Below are 25,185 nucleotides of genomic sequence, written 5' to 3'. Positions count from 1 at the left end.
TTTATTCATAAGGTGCATTCATCTCTCTCTCTCATCTTTGCAACTATCCCAGTTTTTAGCATAGTGCCTACCACAACAGACACATCAAAAACATGTTGAGGAGTCTGTCCCCCATCCAGCTCATCTACATACCTGTGGCCAATAAGGGTTCAGGGAGTATAGGTTGTATAGAAGAGAATGGCTGCTTCTCTCCTTCCAGCCTAAGCTCCCTCAATTTAATACCTATAGAAGCCAGGTGACCCTCCACACAGCTGTTTCCATTCTAGCATTTGGCCCTACTCACACACCTCCCTAGGCTAAGGCCCTAGGTCCTCCCTGATCTAACCTCTGTTGTCCTTTCAGCCCCACCTCTCACCCCACTTCTTTATCCTTTCTGCCTTAGAAACCACATTCTGCTTACCCTCCCCAAGCACACCCAGATGTTCCAAATCTATATGCTGTTGTTTGTACCCTTTTATCTCATTGGAATGTTCTTTGCTCCTCTTGCTCACCTTTGAAGTGACTAATACAACTCAGACTATCCTCTCCTGTAAGCCCACAGAGTGTTAAACATTCTTTCTCTGAGGTACTCTGTACCTTATAACTGTGACACTCATCCAGTGTAGTGTTGTTTGCATCTGCATCTTGGCATCCTGTCTACCATAGTGCTTGGCACACAGCACAGCTGCAGTGACTGCATGCTGAGAGAGTCAAGACATCCCCTTTCACTAGGGCAACAGTGTCATCATTCAAAAGTATTTTTAAAAATGTCCATTTCTACCAATTCCTAGCTGTGCCAACACGGGCAAGTCACAGTAGCTCTCTGAGTTCCACTTCCTCATCTACAGGAGTGATCCCTCCTAGGGTTGCCATTAAAAGTCAGATTTGGTCGGCCAGTGCACATGTCTGTAATCCCAGCAGCTTGGGAAGCTGAGGCAGGAGGATGGCCAGTTCAAAGCCAGCCTCAGCAACGAACGGCAAGAGCAATTCAGTGGGACCCTGTCTCTAAATAAAATACAAAATAGGGCTGGGGATGTGGCTCACTGGTCAAGGGCCCCTGAGTCTAATAATACCCAGTAGCTATATTTGACAAGGCCTGAATACAAAAGAGCAGCATCTATACACAGCAACCAGTTAGCAGCAACAATCACCACCATGGCCTCTGATGTCTCTCATCCATTAGAGAAAGCAGAGGCCCCAAGACCAGAAGCCACATGTGAAGCTTCCCAACCCAGAATTCCATATTTCTGACTCTCTGACAGAAGAGAAAGAACCACACAGTACACATGCTTGTTGGGAATATAAAAATAGGACTTTTTTTTTTCTCGTCACATCAATTATCAAAGAAAGAAACAATACGTAACAAAAATACAAAGCTCTGGTGGATTTTTTTTTTTTTAAACCCCACACTCAACCCTCCCCAACAGCCACTTTCCAGGGAGCTCCTGGCTGAAGCCTGGATGCTGTTCCTGGGGTTACCCTGAGACTCAGGAGAATCGGTGATCCAGGTCTCTCTGGGGGCTGGCTGAGTAGGAGTAGGCCTTGCCCAAAACAAGGCGGTCCCGCAGCAGCTTGAAGAAGGCATAGTAGTTGCTGAAGAGGATGAGAGCCAGTGAGATGGTCTGGTGCCACTTTTCGGAGGACATTAAAGAGTACAGCTGGTAGACAATGACAGCACCCTCCAGCAGGAGGAGGATGTTGAGGATCCGTAAGGGTTTGCTGAAAAAAAACTGTTCAGGAAAGGATAGGCATGGACCAGAAGGTATGCTCCAGAAACCTGCCTCTTGGATGCAGTCTCTAGGGTAGGCTAGGAAAAGGAAAAGCTTTTGGGGCCCCATGCACACTTGGTGGAGAGAAGACTGTAAGATGTGCGTGAACTTTGCTACCTCATCTGCCTTTGCTAGTGGTAATTCTCCTGACAGGTCTGCTCCTCTCACCTAGTCATTTAAGATACTGTTCAACTCCTACTTCCTCCTGGAAGCATTTCTTGAGGTCTTGCTTGCTCTCTCAAACTGTCTCTCTGGTCTAAAATAAACATGTTTTTATATGTCATCCTCTTGGTATTACTGGGCCAAAACAAATTAGAATCTTATGGCATTGGCATGGAAAGTTACTATAGACTGTACAGCCTGCCTACCTACTGCTTCCTGTGTGGCATCTCTAACTAGGCTGGAAGCTTCCAGGGAACATGGAAACACCCCACTCTTACCTGATGTTTCAGAACAAGGTAGAGTGCTGAACTTAAGAAAAATTTTCTCCTAAGTTCAAAAGAGTGCTCAAGGGGCTGAGGTTGTAGCTCAGTGGTAGAGTGCTCACCTTGCATGCATGAGGCACTGGTTTCTATCCTCAGCACCACATAAAAATAAAATGAAGACATTGTGTCCACCTAAAACTAAAAAACAGAGTGCTCAAAATCTAGGAAATCTCAGGCTGGGGTTGTGGCTCAGTAGTAGAGTATTTGCCTACTACATGTGAGGTACTGGGTTCAATCCTCAGCACCACATATAAATAATAAACAAAATAAAGGCATTGTGTCCATCTACAACTAAAAAAAAAAAATGTAGGAAATCTCAGCTTTGCTGGGGCTAAGGAACCTAAACCTCTTCTCTGGGAGAAGAGGTGGCAGGAAATGGGAGTTCAAGAAATCGGGATGCCATGCTCAGCCTCCACTCTGCACCTGACAGTCCCTTCCCTCTCTGGGCCTCAGGTTTCACAACTGTGAAATGAAGATAACACCCTGGATCAGTGATTTCTCAAACTGTGATTTTTAGAGTGCCAGGTTTCCCAGAATTCCCTCAGAAGCTTTAACGGAGGCAAGTGGGAAATAAAGGGAGATCCAATCCCTTCAAATAGAGCAGTACCATAAAGTCCTATATGTTGAATTTTGGTCTCTTGTGTTGGAAACAGGGATTTTTGACAGTAAAATAAATAAAATGGAGACCACTAGCCTTGCTGATTTTGAGCAGCCCTTTTCCACAGTGCTGAGTCATGTATCCTTACCCTCCGTTCCCAAGTTTCCCGGGAAGTACCCTTGAATAAAAGTTAAACTCTCTAAGCTGATTTCAGTATTTGGAAACAGAGATAGCCCTGGCATTTCTCTTTCAAACAAGATTCTGGGGAATATTGAATGGGAGGGTACATGAGTGCTTAGCACAATTCCTGTTATACAACAAGGAATGATCGTTATCCTCTCCACCAAGAATCCCTTCCTTTATTGTATGATCTTCTCCATCCAGTGCTCTCAAGTATCTGTTCCCAAGTGAGCTGCAATTATGAAGAGATAATCTGTGTCCTTGTGCTGTATGAATGCACTGTCTTCCTATGGGCTTGGGAAATTCTAAAAATAGCTTTCTCTTGCTATGACATCACCTTCCTCCCTGCTGATCCCCATCCACCCGCTATCCTCTAGATCAGGGTATGGCCCTCCTTCCCAGGGAAAGAAACTCACATGGAACCGGAAGTGGGAGACATCGGAGGGGATGGCCACATTGTAGTGGCCCACTGCCTTGTAGACATTCTTGCTGTGCTTCACCAGTACGCCCTGCGGCCACATGCATTCTTCAGTCCACCTGAAGGCACAGTCCAAGAGTGCCCCTTATCCCCAGCTCACCCATGAAAGAGAGGACCAGAAGATTGGGCACAGGGTGATTACCAGGGCTCTATTTCCATTTCATTGCTTGGACACAGTGACTTTCTCTTTTTCTGGGCCTCAGCTGCCTCTGCTCTAAATAGGGTAAGAACCATGAGAAATTCACTGCACTGGAAGTCAGAAAGTCTAGAGCTGAAGGGCTACAAGAAAACCCTTTTTCCTTTTCTAGTGTATTTGTTTCACCTGTTCTCATTTCTATCCTCCAACTGGTCTACCACACAGCTTCATGAGTGTTCTCTGTTAAATACCAGGCTGAGCCTGACTATGAGCTTCAAATGAGCTGCAGGCTTCCCAGTGCCCCACAGTTTTAGCATGGCCTCTGAGGTCCTGTATGGCTGCCTGTGATTCCCACCACATAGCTCATGCTCAAGCCTCTCAGAACTACTTCAGTTCCTCTAGCACACCATATTACTACTGTTTCCGCATAAGCTGCTCCCTCCAACTGGATTGACCTTCCTGATAGCCTTCCAGAAAGCTTTTCATCAACTTAAAAAACCCAGGTTCCTCCAGAAAGCCTTTGTTTGTTTGCTCTGGTGCTTGGGATTGAACCTAAGGCCTCATCCACGTTAGATAAGTACCACTGAGCTACATCCCAGCCCTTTTTACTTCATTTTGAGACAGGGTCTCTTTCCAAGTTGCCCAGGCTGGTCTTAAACTTATGATCCTCCTACCTCACATCTCCCAAATTGCATCACTATGCCCGGCCAGAAAGTCTTTTTTAAAACCCCCCAGTGTTGAGCATCCTTTTACTGTTACCTGAATCTCCTGCTACTGGTCCACATTCCCCAATGTTGGTCATTTATTTATTTCCCCATCTGTATCCCTAATTAAGCTGGGAGCCCTTTAGGGATAGGACAGTGTCTGATTCATCTCTGTGTCCTCAGAGTATGCCACAAAGCCTGGCACTAAGAATCCCCCCCATGAGCATGTGTATAACATGGTGAAATCAGTGAATTTTTTCTAACATCCTTTCTTCTAACAACCTCCCAAATGTTCTAGGCCAGAGACTGAGAACCACAGCTCCCTTCTAACCCATTCCTGACCCACTAGTTCATTCAAAAACTAGTTATGGCCAGGCACAGTGGTGCACATCTGTAATCCCAGCTACTAGGAGGCTGAAGTAGAAGAATTGCAAGTTCAAGGTCAGCCTCAGCAATTTACTGAAACCCTAAGCAACTTAGCAAGATCCTGTCTCAAAATAAAAATTAAAAAAAAATAAGCTGGAGATATACCTCAGTGGCAAAGTGTCCCTGGGTCTAATCCCTAGAACCAATTAAAAAAAAAAGAAGAAGAAGAAGTAAGAAAAAGAAAAGGAAAAACTAGTTATGTGTGCCAGCTACAGTGGTGCATGTCTGTAATCCCGGCAACTCAGGAGACTGAGATAAGATCCTGTGTCAAAATAAATAATAAAAAGGGCTGGGAATATGGCTCAGTAATAGAGTGCCCCTGAAAAGAAAAGAAAACAAAAAAACTATATGGGCTGGGGTTGTGGCTCAGCCATAGGGTGCTCGCCTAGCACGTCCATGTGCAATGCAAGGCCCTGGGTTTGATCCTCAGTACCACATAAAAATAAATGAATAAATAAATAAAAATAAAGGTTAAAATCACAAAGATGAACTTCAAGACAATATGCAGAATGAAAGAAGATGGGGGCTAGGGATGTGGCTCAAGCGGTAGCGCGCTCGCCTAGCATGCGTGCGGCCCGGGTTTGATCCTCAGCACCACATACCAACAAAGATGTTGTGTCCGCCAAAAAAAAAAAAAAAACCTAAAAGATAAATAAAATTCTCTCTCTCTCTCTAAAAAAAAGAAAGAAAGAAGATGGACATAAAAACATCTACTTATGATTTCATTTATATGAAGTTGTAGAATAGGCAGAACTAACCTATAGTGAAGGAAGGCAGAAAAGTTGTTGTCTTTGGAGTAAGGGGTCACAGGGAAGGACCATGAGGAAATTTTCTGAGGGGCTAGAAATGTTCTGTACCTTGATGGGGGTAGGTTACAAGGTGTACATATCTTTATCAAAACTCAAAGAATTGAGTAGGGCATGGTGGCACACATCCCACTGGCTTGGGAGGCTGAGACAGGAAGATGACAAGTTTGAGGATAGCCTCAGCAACCTAAAGAGGCCCTAAGCAACTTAGTGAGACCCTGTCTCAAAATAAAATAAAATAAAATAAATAAAGATAGGGTTAGGGATATGGCTCAGTGGTAAAACACCCCTGGGGGCAATTGCTGGAACAAACAAAACAAAACAAAACAAAAAAACCCTCAAAGAATTTTATACTTTGTAATTTGTACATTTCACTGTGTGTAATTTTTTTAACCCCCCCCGAAAAAAAAAGGAGAAAGAAAGAAAAGAGAAGACTATCCATAAAAACCACAAACACTTTGCAATGTACCTATCATAAGCCAGGCAACTCTGGCAGGGGTCAGGGGAGAAAGCTGAGGTTTAAATAGGGCAGGTGCTTGACCTCCAGAAGCTTTCAGTCCTAGAATGGCAGACAGGAAACTAAGTAAACACAGCAGAAAGCTTAAGTACAATAAGTATGGTACTAGGTACTATGGGGTGCTCAAGGGATGGGTTCCCCATAGGGGAAGGTGCTCTGGGTGTAGTGCATCCTGCAGCGAGGCCTCTTTCACCTCACTGGTTCTAACTATTTACTTACATGTCTCTCCCCCACCAGTCTATAAACTTGTTGAGGATTTCGTCAGTTATTTCCTTATTATTATCATTTTTTTTTTTCCAGTGCTGGGGATTGAACCCAGGGTCTTACTCATGTGAGGTAAGCATTCTACCTTTGAGCTACATCCCTGGTCCTTTTAGAAAATATTTTATTTTGAGACAGAATCTCACTATGTTGCAGAACTGGCCTGGAACAACACCTGCCTCAGCCTCTTGAGTGAGTGGGATTATAGGCAGATGCCACTTTGCCTGGCCTGAACCCATTCTGAGGTGGTCAGTAAAGTGTTCCTAGAAGAAGCAAAGTACTAATGGATGGATAGGAATCAATCAACCAAAGAAAGAAAGAGCATTCCAACCAAAGATACATTGTGGGCAAAAGCTGGATGCAGAAATATATAAAGCATCTGAAGACCTGGGTCAGTTTGGTCTGGCTAGAGCAGAATATGAACTGGGGCACAGTAAGAGATGAGCAGAGGGCAGGGGATATAGCTCAGCTGGTAGAGTGCTTGCCTCGCATGCACAAAAGCCCTAAGTTCAATCCCCAGCACCACCAAAAAAAAAAAAAAGAGAGAGAGATGAGCAGAAAGGTTGGCAGGACTCAGTTCATCAGCTGGGAAACCATGCAAAGGAGCCTAGATCTTATCTGAAGACCTTAGTGAGCTGTAGATCAGTTTATGCTCACATTAAGCTATGTTCTATCTTTCTACTCTTTCCCCACCTCAGAGCCTAAGGCTAAGTCAATCCTCCTTTGGCCCATTCAGTCACTTTTCTGGATACCTGGACAGGACAGAAAAGGACCCTGATAAGCAAGGAGGACCAATGCCAGGAAGCTTGGCTTATGTGGCCTCCTTGTACATTTTTGCTCCTGAGTGGGCCTACCTCTATAAACCTATCCTATGGGCCTCCTCTGCCAGGCCTTGTCTTGGGCTCAAGACTCAAATGTGATTCAGAGGTGGCCCTAACCTTGAGGAACTTCAGCCTGATGGGGGAACATAGGCAGGAAAATTAGTATAACCTGGGGCAAAAAGTACTTTGATAAAGGGTGTAGAAACATTTGGCAGCAATGAAGAATAAGCCAAGCTAAGGGGAGGACAGCTCAGCAACTCAAGGTTCCTGAGCAAGGTAATATCTGCCTCTGCTCTGGGTATAGTGCATCCTGCAGCTAGGCCTCTTTCGCCTCACTCGTTCTAACTATTTACTTACATGTGTTTCTCCCCCACCAGTCTGTAAACTTGTTAAGGATTTTGTCAGTCATTTCCTCATGGTGGCCCTCCTTCCCTGGCCAGGGTTCCCTATTAGCTAACATAGCACCACATCCTGTCCCAAGCTGATGTTTCTAAAGCACACCTTGAAACACCTCTGCTGTTCAAAATCCTCTACTGCTCCCCTTAGCCTGTCGGTCAAAGTGCAAGTTCCTCTGCCTGATACATAGAACCCAGTTTGGTACAGAGTAGGTAGAAGCAGATGTCTACTGAAAGAGCAGATAATTTGATGATGAGTGGTTAAGTGAGCATGTGAGAAAGGATTGAACAAGGAATGAATGAATGAGTGAATGACTTCATGAGCAAGTCAGTCAATGAGTGAATAAATAAATAAGCCAGTGAATGAAGCAACCAATGAGTACATGAATTTACCACCTGCCTGCCTCCCATCCCCAGTATACTACAAGCTCCCCAAGGACAGGGAACAATTCTGTCTTAGGCCCCACCACACCCTACCCTGCATGTAATACCTAATACTCAAAAACAAGCTCAATAACTATTCACTGAAGTGAGCAAATGGGCAGGTGATACCAGACGCCGACCAGGAGGGCTGGGGTTGGGTAGAGCCAGGAGGGGCAACTCACGGGTGCTGTAGCACGTTGGAGCATAGCGCAGGGTCCACCTTCTGCCAGCAGCCCAAATGGGCAGCAGCCTTGTGCAGCAGGTCGCAGTAGCTGGCAGGAAGCAGGTGTTGCATGAGGATCACTGAGGTGCTGATGGACACTAGCAGGAAGAGCTCACAGGACCAACGCTTGTCGTAGTAATGTGTGTTCTGGGAACAAAAGGAGGTAGGTAAGGCTTGGGATGTTCCTAACAGCCTCATTCCCTCTCTCCCCTGATTCTACCTGCCTCAGAGGTTAGGAAAGTCCTGGGGAGACCTCAGGATGGCCTGATACCAAGAATCACACCTAACAAAGAAGGTTTAGATCCTGTGCCAACTAGTCAGTTTTCTATAAAGAAAAATTGCTCCCACTGCCCCTGCTCTGAGCCAGAGTACAGGCTGCAGGGTCCAAGAGACATAAACTCAAATCTTGGCTCCTCTGCATATTAAATATTTGACTTTGGGCAAGCCACTGTGTTTTATTGTCCTCATCTTTTAAATGCAGGTAAGAGCACTCCAAGATGCATCAGAAGGATTATAATACACATGAAACATCCTAGCATGTTGTAAGTGCTCAAAGGCATGAAGTCCTAAATGTGTAGATACCTTCCTTGAAGGCCATATAAGAGACAAACACAGATTTTTGAAGTGTCTCAGATCTGGATGAATCCTTGCTTCCCTACTTAAGAACAAAGCAGGATATTGTGACATGCTTGCTGTCAAAACAGCCACTGAAATACAAAGTCACTGCTCTTTCTCATCAAACACTGTGAATAACAATGCCATGTCTCCCTCATTGGCTAAGTGACCTTGGATAGGTTACTTCCTTTCAGGAAGCCTCTGCACTCCAAAATGGAGACAATTGTCACTGTAGTGCTCCAGATGAGAACAGATGGGAAACCCCATCAAAAACAGAAGAGTTATTTATAGAAACAGGAAGACCCCTGTGGGATAGGCAGCAGGGTACGGCCCCAGCCAGGCTTTTTCACTCTCTGGATTGAGCTGTATACCTTCACAAACCAGACAGGTACAAAGGCCACATAATAGGCACTCAGCATGGAGCTGACGAGCACTTCCTTCATGCGCCAATTGAAGTCCATCTTAAGGAACTCCACTTCGCTGCGAATGAGGCTGGGTGACAGGCAGCAGGCATGAGTGGGCATGGCTTCTGGGCCATATAGCTGTCGTGTGTGCTGCTTCCATGTCTCCCGAAGTGTCAGCAGGTAGTCCCGACTTCTTGCCAGGCCACTGACTGCCTCCCGGGGCCCCACGGAGGCCATGTGGCTGAAGAGGTTTGTCTTACGGAGATCACAGTTCAGCTGTAGGAATGGAATGTACATCCCAAACCTGCTGGGGAAAACAGTGGTATGGGCAGGCCTGACTGTGGGCCAGGATCCCAACCCTGAGACTCAGAGGGGACTCTGCTTTCCTCTCTGGGTCTCAGCTCTCCTGGATGCTACAACAGGAGGATTTAGACATCTGTCCAATCATCCATCTTCACATCAATGCTCCCCTTAGCATTGAGTGTGTCATAAGCATTGGGAATATGGCAGGGAACAAGAGACAAGTCCCTGCCCCACAATCTAAATGCAGCCTGCATTTATTGGGTACAGCCTATATTCCGGTTACTTTAACCCTTTACATGCATCCTCTTATTTTTTCTTATAAGAAAAACAAGGAATTAGATACTGTTATTTTTGTTTCCTTTTCAGCTGAATGAACTGTAGCTGGGAGAAGTAAAGTAAATTCTCAAAGGTTACACAATTAGTAAGGAAGAAATGGAGCCAAGGCTCACCTCTAGCCCTTCTGGTACCAGAGACCAAGACAGATAACGTAAAAACAAACAAAACAAAAAAATCACTACCAATAATTAATTAGTTAAAAGTATACATAAATCCAGCCAGGATGCATGCCTGTAATCCCAGCAGCTTGGGAGGCTGACATAGGAGAATTGCAAATTTGAGGTCAGCCTTACAATTTAGTGAGAACTTCAGCAACTCAGTAACACCCTGTCTCAAAATAAAAAATAAATTGGGTGGGGTTGGAGCTGGGGATCAGTAGCAGAGCACTTGCCTAGCACATGTGAGGCACCATATACAAAAAATAAGCACATAAAATAAAGGCACACTCTCCAACTACAACTACAAAAAAAAAAAAAAAAAAAAAAAAAACCTTAAAAATATATAAATAAACTGGGTGCAGTGGTGCATTCCTGTAATCCCAGAGATTTGGGAGGCTGAGGTGGGAGGATTATAAATTCAAAGCTAGTCTCACAACTTAGTGAGGTCTTGTTTCAAAAAATAAAAAAAAGAGCTGAGGATGTGGCCTAATGGTAAAGCAAACCTGGATTCAATCACTGGTACCAATAAATAAACAAATAAATAAAATAATGGGAATGTAGCTCAGTGGTAAAGTACCTGTGGGTTCAACCTCCAGTATCAAAAAAAAAATAGACCACCACAAAAAAGAGGCACACATTGTATAATTGGGTGCATATGTGAGAAGTGGCTCTTCAGTTTGCAGAAGAGGGCAATTTAGGGATGAATATTTATTTTGTGTCTATGTAGTGCACTGTAGGCAGTAAAATAGACCCTTAAATGGTACAAATCCCTTCTCAGAAGCACCCCCAGGCAGGGCTGGAGCTAATCAGTCAAGAGTTTTTCTGAGTGTGTAGATAGTACTTCATTAGGAAAAAAACTACATAAACACGGGCTTAGTGGTGCACGCCTGTAATCCCAGTGGCTTGGGAGGCTGAGGCAGGAAGGATGGGGAGTTCAAGGCCAGCCTCAGGAACAGTGAGGTGCTGAGCAACTCAGTGAGACCCTGTCTCTAAACAAAATACAAATAGGGCTGGGGATGTGGCTCAGTGGCTGATGCCCCTGAGTTCAATCCCTGGTACCCACCTGCCCCCCCAAAAAACCACCTAAACCCACAGCCTAGAAGAATATAGTGGGTCTTCTGTATCTGTGGATTTCTTATCTATAGGTTCAACCAGCCCCAGATTGAAAATACCCAGCAAATAATGTTACATAGTGCTGGGCACAGTGCCATACTCTCATAAACCAAGCGACAGGGAGGTTGAGGCAGGACTGAAAGTTTGAGGCCAGCCTCAGCAACTTGGTGAGGCCCTAAGCAACTTAAAAAGACCCTGTCTCAAAACAAAATAAAAAGGGCTGGTATGTAGCTCAGTGGGATAAGGTGCACTTCCTTATCTAACAACATTTTACCGAGCATTTACTGGGTTTAATCCTGAGGACCCCTGTTTAAAAAAAAAAAAAAAAAGTTACATTGTTAATGAGTGCAGCTGCATTTAGGCTTACAATGGTTAAGCCTGTACTGAACTTATCATGTACAGGCTTTTATTCCTTATCATTATTCTCCAGAATATAACAACATTTTACATAGCATTTACTGTTGTATTAGGGATTAAAAGCCAGGCAGGGTGTTGCATGCCTAGAATTCTAGCAACTTGAGGAACTGAGGCAGGAGAATTGCAAGTTAGAGGCCAGCCTTGTCAATTTAGTGAGAGCTTATCTCAAAAATTTTTTTTTTTTTTGGTATCAAGGACACTTTAACAGTGAGCTACACCCCCCCCCCTTTTTTTTTCTCCTTTTCTTTTCTTTGGAGACAGGGTCTTGCTTGGGTGCTAAGGCTGGCCTCAAATTTGTGATCCTCCTGTCTAAGTTTCCCAAATCCTTGGGATTACAGGTGTAAACCACCTCAAAATAAATTTAAAAAGGGCTGGGGATATAGCTCAGTGGTAAAGTGCTTGCCTAGCATGACCAAGACCCAGGATTCCATCCCCACCACCACACACACACACAGTAATCTAGAGATGATTTTTCTTCCCACTATTCCTGGGTAAGAACAATACATGGCACATCCCTGTAAACCCAGTGGCTGAGGCAGGAGGATCATAGGTTCAAAGCCAGTTTCAGCAACTTAGTGAAGCCCTAAGCAATTTAGTTGAGACCCTGGGTTTCAAACCAAAAAATAAAAAGGGGTGGGGATGTGGCTCAGTGGTAAAGTGCCCTTGGGTTTAATACCCAGTACCAAAAACAAAAACAAAACTGGCCTTCACTCTTTCTTAGGCAACTGGTGGTTCCTCACTTCCAGGAAGTCATCAATATGGTGAACTGAGTATAAATACCCAATCAGCATGTGCACTAGAGCCCAGAACACCTGGACTCAAGCAACCCTCCCACTGCAGCCTTCCAAGTAGCCGGGAACACAGGTACATACCACCACGGCCGGCTGGCAGGTATTCCCTTTTAGTCAGCTTGAGGCCTCTCAATTTCCCCAGGTCCCTAGAATTACACAACCTCAAAAGGCCTCCAGTGAGGGCGTGTCTCCAAAAGGTTAGGGTCATTGACAGTGATATACTTCTTAACAACAATATTTTTTTTCCTTCTTTTTTTGGTATTGGGGATTGAACCCACAGGCACTTTACCACTGAGCTACTTCCCTGGCCCTTTTTTAATTTTAAGACAGAGCCTCACTAAGTTGCTAAGGCTGACTTTGAATTTGCAATCCTCCTGCCTCAGCCTCCCAAGTTGCTGAGCTTACAAGGTGTGGCCACTGTGGAGGCAATTTTTTCTTTATCTTTTTTACTTTTTTTCCTGGGGACCCAAAAAGGGATACCTAAATGTTTGGGGGCAAGTAACAGCCTGTTTGGGGTTTTATTTTCCAGGGATGTCACTATCTTTTTTGTTGTTGTTAGTTTTCGGCGGACACAACATCTTTGTTTGTATGTGGTGCTGAGGATCGAACCCGGGCCGCACACAGGCCAGCACGATACCGCTTGAGCCACATCCCCAGCCCAGTCACTATCTTTTCTGAGGTAAGGTTAGGTAAGATATCTAGAGAACTATAGTCAAGAGTATGATCTTATCCAGGTGCTACCGATACAATCCTGTAGTTCTAGCTACTTGGGAGGCTGAGGCAGGACTGCTTGTTCCCAGGATTTCAGGAACATCCTGGGCAAAATAGTAAGAACTTGTCTTTAAAAAAGTATAATAACAACATTTGAGGTCAAAGAGGCCTGGATTAAAATCTCAGCTTTGCCACTGACTAGGTCTGTGATTTAGAATAAGTTATTTAACTTTTTTTTTTTTTTTTTTTTTAATGGTGTTGGGGATTAAACCCAAGGCCTTGTACATGAGAGGCAAGCACTCTACCAACTGAGCTATGTCCCCAACCCCAGTTACTTAACATTTATTTATTTATTTAGTGGGAGGCATACCAATGATTAAACCCAAGGGCCCTTAACCACTGAGTCACATCCCCAGACTTTTTTATATTTTATTTAGAGACATGGTCTTGCTGAATTGCTTAAGGCCTCACTAATTTGCTGAGGCTGGCTTTGAACTTATTATCCTCCTGCCTCAAACTCCCGCCCACTGGGATTATAGGCATGCAACACTATACCTGGTAAGTTATTTAACTTCTATGAGCCTCAGTTTTCTTAACTTTCCCTAGGTAACATAGCTTATATTGATCCTCATCTCTCAGCCACACATCAAAATAGTAAGTTTCATAAATTTTTAAATTTATTTATTTTGGGTACTGGGGATTGAACCCAGGGGCATTCAACCACTAAGCCACATTCTCAGCGCTTTTTTTTTTTTAATATTTTTTTAGATATTGATGAACTTTTATTTATTTATTTAAGTTTATTTATTTATTTTTTTAAGTTTATTTATTTTTTTTTAAGAGAGAGTGAGACAGAGAGAGAATTTTAATATTTATTTATTTTTTCTTAGTTCTCGGCAGACACAACATCTTTGTTGGTATGTGGTGCTGCTGAGGATCGAACCCGGGCCGCACGCACGCCAGGCGAGCGCGCTACCACTTGAGCCACGTCCCCAGCCCCATGAACTTTTATTTTATTCATTTATTTATATGCAGTGATGAAAATCAAACCCAGTGCTTCACACATGCCTGGCAAGCATTCGACCAGTGAGCCACATCCCCAGCACTTTTTTATATTTTATTTAGAGACAGGGTTTCACTGAGTTGCTTAGAGCCTCGCTAAATTGCTGAGGCTGGCTTTGAACTTGTGATCCTCCTGCCTCGGCCTACAGAACCTGTGGGATTACAGGTGTGCACCACCAGCAATCCAGGGTCTTCAGAGTACTAGGCAAATGCTCTACCACTGAACTATATCCCTTACCTTTGTAAAATTTACTTTGAGACAGGTTTTCCCTAAGCTGCCCAGGCTGGCCTCAAATACTCCATCCTCCTAGTTCAGCCTCCTGAGTAGTGGGATGACAGGGGCTTTCATACTCTTAGTCTTTTAAACAAAACCCAGCATGATGCCTGGTTCTGAACAGAAGATCAGTATAATTTTGTATATAAAAAAAAAAAAAAAAAAGGATGGGGCTGGGGATGTGGCTCAAGCGGTAGCGCGCTCGCCTGGCATGCGTGCGGCCCGGGTTCGATCCTCCAGCACCACATACAAAGATGTTGTGTCCGCCAATAACTAAAAAATAAATAAATATTAAAAAAAAAAAAAAGGATAGTGATTGTGTGGAGACAAGAAAGAAGACTGCAATAGAAATTCCTAAAACATCCTTCAGGATACCTTATAGGAATGAGTGTGTGGCACTTAAATGAAAATAAAAGGTAAACAGATTCAATCTTAAAAGCAAGTACTTTACCGATTAAGTCCCTATTTTTAAATTTTGTGACTATTTCAATGAAACTGACACAGGTGCGTTAAAATAAATTGGAAATCATAATCTGGAGGATATAAAGCCTTTATACATATTTTCAAATATGTATATTTCAAATGCTGTAATCATTCACCTATTACTTTTCTCTAAATAATAAAAACAATATTGATTTTTAGAAGAGCATAATTAGTATATTGTTGGTCAACTTAAATTTTTTATAGGTGTTCTATATATAGGACAATGGACAGTTTAAGAAGCTCCTTGACTTTTCCTCTAAGCAGGACTGCAAATAGGCCCTGTGACCAATTAAATTATTTGGTGATAGTAAGTGACTGCTCTGACAGGTCCGAAATTAGAAGCACATGCAAGATGACAAATTCCCTCCTACCCCCTCCACACCCAATATGTGACAGTATAAAAGTAGAAAATAAGTCCATACTAGCAGAAAGGAAAAAAAGAAAAAAATGAGAGTGGGGTTATTAGTACACAAATGATTTTGACAAATTTAGAAAGCATATGGAGATTTGTTGGCAGACGAGGAAGCTGTTACCTAGAGCAGAGCTTTCCAACAGAAATACAATGAGTGTCACATATGTAATATAAGTTTTTCCAGTTAGTTACATATAAAGAATGAAATTAACTTTAATATTCTATTTTTATTAAACCAATACATTTCAACATATGATAAACGTCTACTAATGAGATGTCTTATATTTTTTGTAGTAAGCCTTTAGAAATCTAGTGTGTATTTTACAGTTAGAACACATCTCAATTCAGAGTAGCCTATTTCAAGTGCTTACTAACCACATGCAATTACAGGCTGCTACACTGGACAGCACAGGCCTAGAATATGCTATGAGAGGATGCACTGGGGGGTGGGAACTTATCTGCCCAGAGTGACCCAAGAGAGACTGGCTTGAAATGGGCATATTTGATAGAGGGTGAAAGTGAGACAAGGCTGAACAAATGGGATTAAAGAAAGATCTCTATCTGTAAGAGTCAGTTCTTTTATTCTTCTACACACTTCACATAATCTACTCTGAACAATTCTAAAGAGAAATTGAATGAATTGTGTGTGAAGAACTGAGGTCCTAATGTGACCATCTTAGAATAATACCCCCTTCCCTCTTTCTGACCTAAGGGGACCCACAGCCTGACAACTAACATCTCACTCATTTATTCTAAGGTAAAACCTGCCAGTCAGTGTGTCCTATCCATGTTCTTAGAACTCCCAGTCAAACCTCCCAACCCACTAAAACAGAGGCAGAGGGAAAGGAAATGAACTCCTAATACTCAGTCCTTCATTCTTAAATATAAATAAACAACTGGAAAAAACAACTCTACTTGGAAAACTAGGAGAATGAAACAGAAAAACTGGCCCCAGTGAAAAGATAAAATCGAGAAAACATAAGAGGTTTTTAAAACAAGAACAGAATATCATGAGAAAAGAACAAATCAGAAAACAAGAAAGCAGCCTTAGTAATGGGGAAAAAATTACTGAAAGAAATCATTAAAAAGGCTGGAAGACAAAGGTAAAGAAATTTCTGAAGGCAAAGCAAAGAGACAGAAGAAGGGACAGAAGCAGGGGAAGAAACAGAAGGAAAAAAATGGGAAAATATAAGAGAAACAGATGATCAATCTATGAGGTTTATCATCTGATGAACAGAAGTCCCAGAGAGAACAGAAAAAAATGGAGAGGAAGATATTATTGAAGAAATAATAGAAGAAAAATTCCCTGAGCTGAAGAAATACCCAAATCTCCAGGTTAAAAAATATCCTAGAATATTGATAAGATGAATGACAGAAAGTTCCACACCAGACACATCTTTGTGAAATCTCAAATAATCAAAACATAAACTGAATATTCTTAAAAGCTTTCAGAAAATAAAAAAAAATCATCTACCTACAAAGGAATAGGAATCAAACTGGCATCAGATTTCTTACTAGAAACACTGGATGCTGGAGAAAATGGAACAAAAATTTGAATTTAGAAATCTACATTCAACAGAACCATCAATAAAGTTTGAGAGTAGATTAAAGACATTTTTAGACATGCAAGGATTCAGAATGTATACACTTCCCACATACCCACTCTTAAGGGAATTACCTGATAATGTACTCCAGCAAAATAAGGGAGAAAACCAAGAAAGAGGAAGACATGGGATCCAGGAAACAGTGGATCCAACCCAGGAGGGCAGCGAAGGGAAGTCTCAGGCTGAGAGCTGTACAGCAGGCCTAAAGAGCAACCACTCCAGACTGGAGCAGGAGAATGGAGGCCTCCAGGAGGGATGTCTCTAGGGGGAAAAATGAACTCCAGGCAACAGGTAGCATGATTGAGAGGCTGGATAAACTTGAGGATATGCTGAAGGCCCATCATTCTTTTGTCAACAAGAAAAAAGAAAGGCAATTAGAAACTCCAAGAAAAATTAAAAGCTAAGAAAGTTACAATCTAAATATGAATCAAACTAAAAATGTGACGATTTTAAGCATATGATGGAATGTAAGAAAAGAGGAACTATTTGATTCTGACATGAGGAACATTCTTATAGAGACCCAAGATTATAACTAACTATAAGTAAAGAATGTCATTTATGTACACTACTGGGCAATGAATGATATTTTCATATATATAATTATACCAAGGCTACTTATTGGCATTTAACTTTTATAATTAGCATTTGACAAAGAAGAGAAGATTTAAATATGGTTATATAGGAGAATATGAATGTCAAGCTTGACAATATAAAAGATTACAGCTGCCAGGAAGTAAGAGGAGGAAGAGGGCGAGAAAAGATAGATAGGTAGGATTCCTAATATTCTCATCTTGCATAAAAGGGATTTAAAATACTATTGTTAATGGAATGAAAAATACTTTTTTTATGTGTGTACGGTGCTGGAGATGGAACCCAGGGGCTCATGCAAGATATGTAAGCAGTCTATTACTAAACTACATCCCCAGCCTCTAGCATACTTTTACTACTGATAAACCAAAAGAAAACTAAAAATAACAGTTAACAAATGCTGGTAACAGTAGGAATAAAAGGTTGAGATAAAACTTCATCTGTTATTGAAAAGAATCAATGTGCATGCACATGCATGCTGTGTGTGGCACACTTGTATGTACATAGAAGATTTATCTCCAAGATATACAATAAACCAGAAAAATGGGTGATTATCTTAGAAATGGAAACAGTGACTGAGAGGCACAGTCCAGGGGAGACTTTTTTCTTATGCCTCTTGAATTTTAACTATGTAAACCTATTACCCAATTATGAAACCAACAATTACAATTTGAAGGTAATAAACAAAGGTATAAGGGTAAAAGAATTACGGAGGTAACTCAGAAAACAAAAGCAGACAATGATGGGGCTGGGGTTGTGGCTCAGTGGTAGAGTGCTCGCCTACGTGCAAGGCCTTGAGTTCAATCCTCAGCACCACATAAAAATACATTTAAAAAAAAGGTATTTTGTTCAACCACAACTAAAAAATAAATATATAAGAAAAAAAAAAGTATTGTGTCCAACTACAACTGAAAAAAGAAAAAAATTGCAGACAAGGCCAGGCATCAAGGTACATGCCTATAATCCCAGCCACACAGGAGGCTGAGGCAGGAGGATCTCAAGTTCAAGGCCAGCCTGAGAAACTCAGTAAGATCCTGTTTCAAAAATTTAAAAAAAAATAAAAAAGGTGAGAGATATAGTTCTTTGGTGGAGCACCACCAAACACACCTCAAAAAATAAATATATAAAATAAATAAATAGGGGCTGGGGATGTGGCTCAAGCGGTAGCGTGCTCGCCTGGCATGCGTGCGGCCCGGGTTCGATCCTCAGCACCACATACCAACAAAGATGTTGTGTCTGCCGAGAACTAAAAAATAAATATTAAAAATTCTCTCTCTCTCTCTCTCTCTCTCCTTTAAAAAAAAAATAATAAATAAATAAATAAAATAAAATAAAATAAAATAAATAAATAGGGCTGGGGATGTGGCTCAAGCGGTAGCACGCTCGCCTGGCATGCGGGTGGCCCGGGTTCGATCCTCAGCACCACATACCAACAAAGATGTTGTGTCCGCTGAGAACTAAAAAATAAATATTAAAAATTCTCTCTCTCTCTCTCTCTCTCTCTCTCTCTCTCTCTCTCTCCTCTCTCACTCTCTCTAAAAAAAAATTAAAAATAAATAAATAAATAAATAAATAAATAAAAACCCAGAAAATAAAGAGATTGCTTTTGAAGAGTAGAACTAAAAATCTGGAGAGTGGGGTTAGTGGCTACTGCTTTTCACTATAAGCATTTTAGCATTAGATTTGATTTTTTTAATGATGTAAAATCCTTTTGAAGGGCAATTTGTTAACATCTATAACTTTTTTGGAGTGAGTCTACTTCTGGGAACCTGTTGTACAGAAATATTGGATAAATGTGCAAAGATATATGTGCCTCATTGCTGTGAATAAGGAAAAGCTAGGCACAATTCAAAAGTACCAATAGAAGATAAAAGAATTGAATTTAAAATTCTATACAATAGATAGTATAAGGTCAATCCCATATATACCACTATAGAGAAATATTCAAGTTATATGATGATATTAAAAATGCAGTAAAATGTATAAAATCATGCACAGTATAATCCATATTTTGTTTTAAAAAAGTACATGTATATGTATTTTCACAGGAAAAAACTTGAAGAACATGCTACAAATGATAAATGAACTTATGGGGATTGAGATTATATGAGACTTTTCATTTCTATGTAAAAGCTTCTATAGAGATCTGGGATGTCACTCAATGATAGAGCATTTGCCTAACATTTGCAAGGCCCTGGGTTTGATTCCCAGCACTCCAAAAATTTTTTTAAAATCTGTAAACATTTTTATAAAATATATGTCATTCTAGTAATTAAAAACTAGATATCAGGGGATGTGGCTCAAGCGGTAGCGCGCTCGCCTGGCATGCGTGTGGCCCGGGTTCGATCCTCAGCACCACATACCAACAAAGATGTTGTGTCCGCTGAGAACTAAAAAATAAATATTAAAAATTGTCTCTCTCTCTCACTCTCTCTCCTTTCTCACTCTCTCTTTAAAAAATAAATAAATAAATAAAAATTTAAAAAAAAACTAGATATCAATCTGGGCACAGTGGTGCATGCCTGTAATCCCAGCAACATGGGAGGCTGAGGCAGGAGGATTGCTAGTTTGAGTTTAGCCTCAGTAACTTAGACCTTAAGCAACTTAGTGAGTCCCTGCTTCAAAAAATAAAAGGAGCTGGGGATATAGCTCAGTGGCAAGGCATCCCTGGGTTCAATACTTAGTACCAAAAAACAAATTAATTAATTAAAAATATTAACTATGGATATTGCTCAGTGGGTTCAATTCCTGGGTTGAATCCCCAGTACCTAGAAAAACAAAAACTAGTTATCAAGTAGGACAGGACTCCCATGCCAGTGCTTTCTTAGTTATGCAGGGAGAGAAGGAAAAGTGTCGAGCTCTGAAGTTTTCCAGGAGTCATGATTGGCCCAGCTTCAGGAAGTTGGATTGGAAAATGACTGTTAATACTAAGGCAGTCAGAAGCCTGCCTCAGGCAGCAAAATTAGATCCTAGGGTCTGGGGTCATGGCTCAGTGGCAGAGCACTTGCCTAGCATGTGTGAAGCACAGGGTCTGATTCTCAGCACTATATATAAATAAATAAAGATCCACTGACAATTAAAAAAATATATATTTAAAAAAGAAAAAATTAGATCCTTTGCCCTCCTCAACCTGAAAGGTCAGAAAGGGGCAATCCTGTGCTCTTTCTAGAACTATTCCTCCATCCTCAACAATCTGGGTTCTGGTGAGGTGTAAGGAGTGAGTGAGCTAGACACTGGGGGGGGGGGACAGCACATAAACATGCATGTACAGTCACACATTCATACAGGCATGCTTCGTGCAGAACCCACACAGAGTCATGCAAACATGCAGTTGTTTGCCAGCCACAGACTTGGGGAGGCACCAAGAGATTATACAAACACTGAGATACACAGAAAGGGAGAAACAGAGAAAGATAAGGAACCAGAGAAAAACGAAAGAGAGGGAAACAAAGCCTGTTCATTCCCCCTTGGGAATGTTCCTTTGGAATATGTACTTAGATCTGAGTCCCATTTTGAACTCCCATCAGTAGGAGCTTGGGTAAATTATGCCACCTCAGTTTCTTCTGTAAAAGAAAGTTAATCTTCCTGATCTCAGTGGGATGATATCAGGCAATGTGAGAGGATACTACTGCTGCCTGCCTGGGAATCTTCCAGATATTGAGGTCTTCCCAGCCACAGGCAGAGATCAGGGGCCAGGTGCTAGGCAGTGAGGGATGAAGTGAGGGGTACTCACGGATAGCAGAGGAACAGGAGGTTCAGGAAGGAGTAGGTCCTGAAGAGGTGGATGAGGGATCGGCACAGACTCCAGCCTGTTGCCGTGAGAACGGTGAAGCGGGTGAGGAACAGCAGGATGGAGCGAAAGAGGGAGACCTTCCCCCTCTGAGAAGCCTGGGTCAGGGCGAGATAGGACGGGATGGGGATGGAGGCCACAGGGACTGTGCCCAAATCCCACCCAGCATGGCCTATGATCCACCCAGGGAAAGGTGCACAGCAGGATGGGCAGAACATGAAAGGTAAAATCCTTCTCTTGGATGCCCAGTAAACTCTGAGAGTCAATGGGATGTGGATAATGTTCTGGGCATATCTCCTTGGCATCCCCAGGGGAAAAGGGAAGTCCCAAAGTCCCTGGCCAGACTCTAGGACCCAGTCACCTCCTTCACGATGGACCCAATGAAGCGGCGGCCCAGAACAATGGTGGTCACCATCAGCAAGTTGAAGTCGATCAGGTGGAAGTTCTGTCAGGGGGCAGAGGCCTGGGGGTCAAGAGGGCCCCTTGCCCATATAAGGGCTTTTCTCATACCCACAACCTCCCCCTGCCCAGTCCTTTCCACAGAGACTGTACCCACTCTCTGACCTTTATTGGCCTCCAGCTGAGTCAGGCCAGGAAATTACCTAGAGGAGTAGAACAGGACCCAGAGAAGGGAAGTGGGACAGTCCCTGGGGATAAGAGAGTGGTGTGTAAGCCCTCTTGTTCTTAAAACCCATGCCCTGTCCCTGTACCTTCTCTTCTGCACAGGGTTCTTTATACCCCTGAAACACTTGTGTATGTCTGTGGCTTATTTCTCTGATAGGATTTAAGATGACTCTGAGTGCCTTTTGGCAAAATCTGTGTCAGATTAATCTCTGTTACCCTTACAATGACCAGTGTGGTTCTAAGCACACTAGCAGTATTCAAGAATCAGTTTCCTGTTCCTTCTACAATCCTCAATGCCCAGCACTGGGCCAAGTGCACAGCGGTGCTTGGTAGGCTATGTTAAGCTGAAACCAAATGTCTGTCTGTCTGTATCTCTCTCTCTCTCTCTCTCTCTCACACACACACACACACACACACACACACACACACACACACACACACACATACACAGTGGGCCCTGGCTAGGCACCTACCAGGGAGGTATGGGAGGGTGGGTGAGAGGGTGGATACCACCACACTGTCTTGTAGATGTTGATGTAGTGGACGAAGAGGGCTATGAGCTGGCAGAAGAAAAGCTGTAACTCAAACAGAATGCTGGCCTGAACTGGCAGCTCGGGGATCTTGCAGTGTTGCAGAGGCACAACTGTCTGAGTGGCCAGAGGAGGGCTGGAGAGGCCTGTTCCAGAACTGCTCCTGGGGTGGGAAGGGAATAACATCAGGAAATGACCTAAGAACCTTACCGGGAAGGGCTTCTGGGGCACAGGACTATGGGGTAAGAACAGAGAAAAGCAGCTTGTAACAGACAAAATCCTCCTACTCTTGACTGACAGACAAAGAAGATGACAAAGTCTTTGCTATCCCTAATTTTATTCAGGTCATCTAACATCCCCAGAAGGAACATATTAGGTCCACTTTACAGATGAGGAAAAGGGGGCCCAGAGAGAAAAGGCAACTAGTCCAAGCCATCAGTAAATCAGAATTGTCCTTGGAATCCAGGACTTTGAGCTTATTCTACGATGTCTACCACAGCTGTCAAATGACTACCTTCAACTGAGATCCCTCTGGGTCTTTTCTGCTGCTTACTTCCATGTAAGCACCATCTGGCATCCAGAATATTACATGCTAGAATTCAATCATCCCAGAATGAAGTTCACTCTGCTAAAGGGAGGGGCAAGAGGCAGAGAAGTGGCTTACCTAGTGCGAGAACGGACACTGGTCACTGATGCGCTAGAAGTGTGGCCCCCACCAGAGCCTCCTGAGGATCCTGGCTCACAGAGCGGATTTCGACAGTAAGATGTCCTGTTGGGACCTCTTCGTCCTCCTGTGGGTCTCAACATAAAGTAGATGCTCAAGCCAGGCAGTATATGTCAAGGATAATAGCAATGATACTGGCTACCACTTACCTGTTGTCTCATTTTATGAATTAATTTTGTCATTACCTCTTTTTTTTTTTTTCCTTGGAACTGGGGATTGAACCCAGAGGCACTTAGCCACTGAACTACATCCCCAACCCTTTTTATTTTGAGACAGGGTCTCGCTAAGTTGCTTAGGCTGGCTTTGAACTTGCACTTCTTCTGCCTCAGCCTCCAGAGCTGCTGGGATTATGGGCATGTGCCATTATGTCCAGCTTGCTGATACCTCTTACATTTGGTGTATCCTCTGTCTGAAAAACCCTTCCCTGAATGCCATTTTTCATTCCTCATTCTTTTCTTTCTTTTTTTTTCATTGCTGGGTGTTGAAACAAGAACTTCACACAAGCTAAGCACATTCTACTACTGATCTACCTCCAGCCCTAACAAATATTTTTGAAGTACCTGCCCCCATCATTCTCTATACTATTTCTATTTTTCCCCCACAATTCACTCTCTAAAATTATCTTATTCATTTGTTAACATATGTATATTGTCTGTCTCTTCCACTAACATAGAACATCAGTGAGGTCAGTAACTACATCTGTCTTTTTCACTGCTTTTTCTCCTATCCCCATCACAATACCCAGCAAGTATATGTTGATTAGCAAATAAGCCCAGGAAAAATCGGTTCTTCGTTCAGATTAGGAAGCTGAGCTTACACTGTGTCAGAGACTGGGTCTGAGTCCAGAGTTCTCAGCTCTGGTACACACTGGACCCCATTTGGATACAAGTTTCTGGAGGTTTACAATATTCCTCCAAGGTTCTAAGATTCAGTTCAATGGGCATCCAGGTGTCTCAAGGGCAGGACCCAAGGCTTGAGCTCAGGGTCAAGAATGTGTGCTCTGGGAGAATGTTGTGGTTTTGGACCCAAAACTTGAATTCACAACCTATTTCCCTAGGCTTAGCAGTCTAGCTCAAGCTCCCAGGCACCACCCAGCACAAAGCTCTTAAGCATCTAATCAAATTCATAACCTGTCCATATTTCTTAGGGCAACACAGCAGCCTCCATTCACACACACTCCATGCTCTAGCTCCTCTCTCAGATTTTACCAAAAAGTGCTTCTCCAGGAGCTTTGCCTTCAACAAGCCCTCAGAACAGAAGTTCACTATTAAATTTGGCTTGGAAAACCCCACACAAACACCCTCACCCCAGAAGCTCTGCCCACACCCTCTCCTGTCTGTAGAAGCTCTGCATCCTCTTAAAGCCCCTCAGTCCAGAAGCCCCGCCCCCACACAACTGTCAGCCCACAGACCCCGCCCACAAGCCAATAAAAGCACTCAGCCCAGAAACCCTGCTCCAGAACGGGCTTCCTAGTAATGCAGGGTCTCCTTCCTGCTCCACCGCGCCCGGTATAAGCCCCTATAGCCCAGAATGTTCACCTCCGAACGAACAAGCACTTACAACCCAAAAAGCTCCGCCTTTAGCATAAAGCCACGCCCATCGCCGGACCCCGCCCCCATTTCTAGCCCTGTCGAACAGGTCCTCATCAAAGCCCAAGCCCCCAAAGAGCGCTTCATTTTGGAAGCCCCGCCCACCACTCTAATGTCCCGCCCCCACAACAGAGGGCCCACCCCGCTAAACGACAGGAGGGGGCGGGGTCCCGTCTGCACCCGCATCCCCTCCCCCTCCCTTCGCTGGGATCTGGTCCGCGTGGGGCAGCAATTTTGCAGCTTGGTCACCCTGACCCCCACGCCCTCTAGTTCCCGGGCCAAGCCTGATCCGCTCTGCTCACCCATCTCCTCCCCCCGGCGCTCTCCGCTTCGCCGCCGCAGTTCCTGCGGGCAATATGTCGGAGAGGACGGCGGCCGGGAGAGGACTAACCGCCGCAGCCCAGTCCTGGGTATCAGCCGCGCGCTCTCGCCTCACTGCTAAATTTGCATACAAGG

At 43.3% G+C, this 25,185-nt stretch overlaps 1 protein-coding gene across 8 annotated transcripts; it reads right to left on the bottom strand.

Annotated features, from left to right (window-relative positions):
* Positions 1–1,269: 1,269 nt before the first annotated feature.
* On the bottom strand, positions 1,270–25,185 carry Tmem39b (transmembrane protein 39B). Of its 8 annotated transcripts, XR_013427680.1 has the most exons (10): positions 25,032–25,185; positions 23,081–23,207; positions 22,360–22,579; positions 21,624–21,707; positions 21,206–21,360; positions 9,188–9,524; positions 8,161–8,348; positions 3,428–3,548; positions 2,296–2,371; positions 1,612–1,709 (listed from the first exon to the last, which is right to left on the bottom strand). XR_013427680.1 is itself a non-coding variant. In XM_005317738.4 (9 exons), exons 1-9 carry the CDS (start codon positions 25,033–25,035, stop codon positions 1,467–1,469), a joined length of 1,479 nt encoding a protein of 492 aa, XP_005317795.1. In that variant the 5' UTR covers positions 25,036–25,184; the 3' UTR covers positions 1,270–1,466. The 8 variants fall into 8 exon arrangements, 7 of the variants coding, with proteins under 7 accessions (XP_005317795.1, XP_021590748.1, XP_021590752.1 ...); XM_005317738.4 differs by lacking the exon at positions 2,296–2,371 and having other exon boundaries at positions 1,270–1,709; positions 25,032–25,184; XM_021735073.3 differs by lacking the exons at positions 2,296–2,371; positions 23,081–23,207; positions 25,032–25,185 and adding an exon at positions 21,827–21,909 and having other exon boundaries at positions 1,270–1,709; positions 22,360–22,499.

Source organism: Ictidomys tridecemlineatus, chromosome 11 (genome assembly GCF_052094955.1).
Source record: "Ictidomys tridecemlineatus isolate mIctTri1 chromosome 11, mIctTri1.hap1, whole genome shotgun sequence".
In the NCBI taxonomy this organism is placed as follows: Eukaryota; Metazoa; Chordata; class Mammalia; order Rodentia; family Sciuridae; genus Ictidomys; species Ictidomys tridecemlineatus.
The sequence above is the reverse complement of the archived record's forward strand: the minus strand, read 5'-3'. Positions and strand labels throughout refer to the sequence as shown.

What these genes read in the sequence shown, in the direction of transcription:
- Tmem39b (XM_005317738.4), bottom strand. An exon ending in CACCCTCCCATACCTCCCTG is followed by an intron (nt 21,708 to 22,359) that starts GTAGGTGCCTAG and finishes GCCCCCTGACAG; the next exon opens with AACTTCCACCTGATCGACTT. An exon ending in TCCAACGTGCTACAGCACCC is followed by an intron (nt 3,549 to 8,160) that starts GTGAGTTGCCCC and finishes CTGTGCCTTCAG; the next exon opens with GTGGACTGAAGAATGCATGT.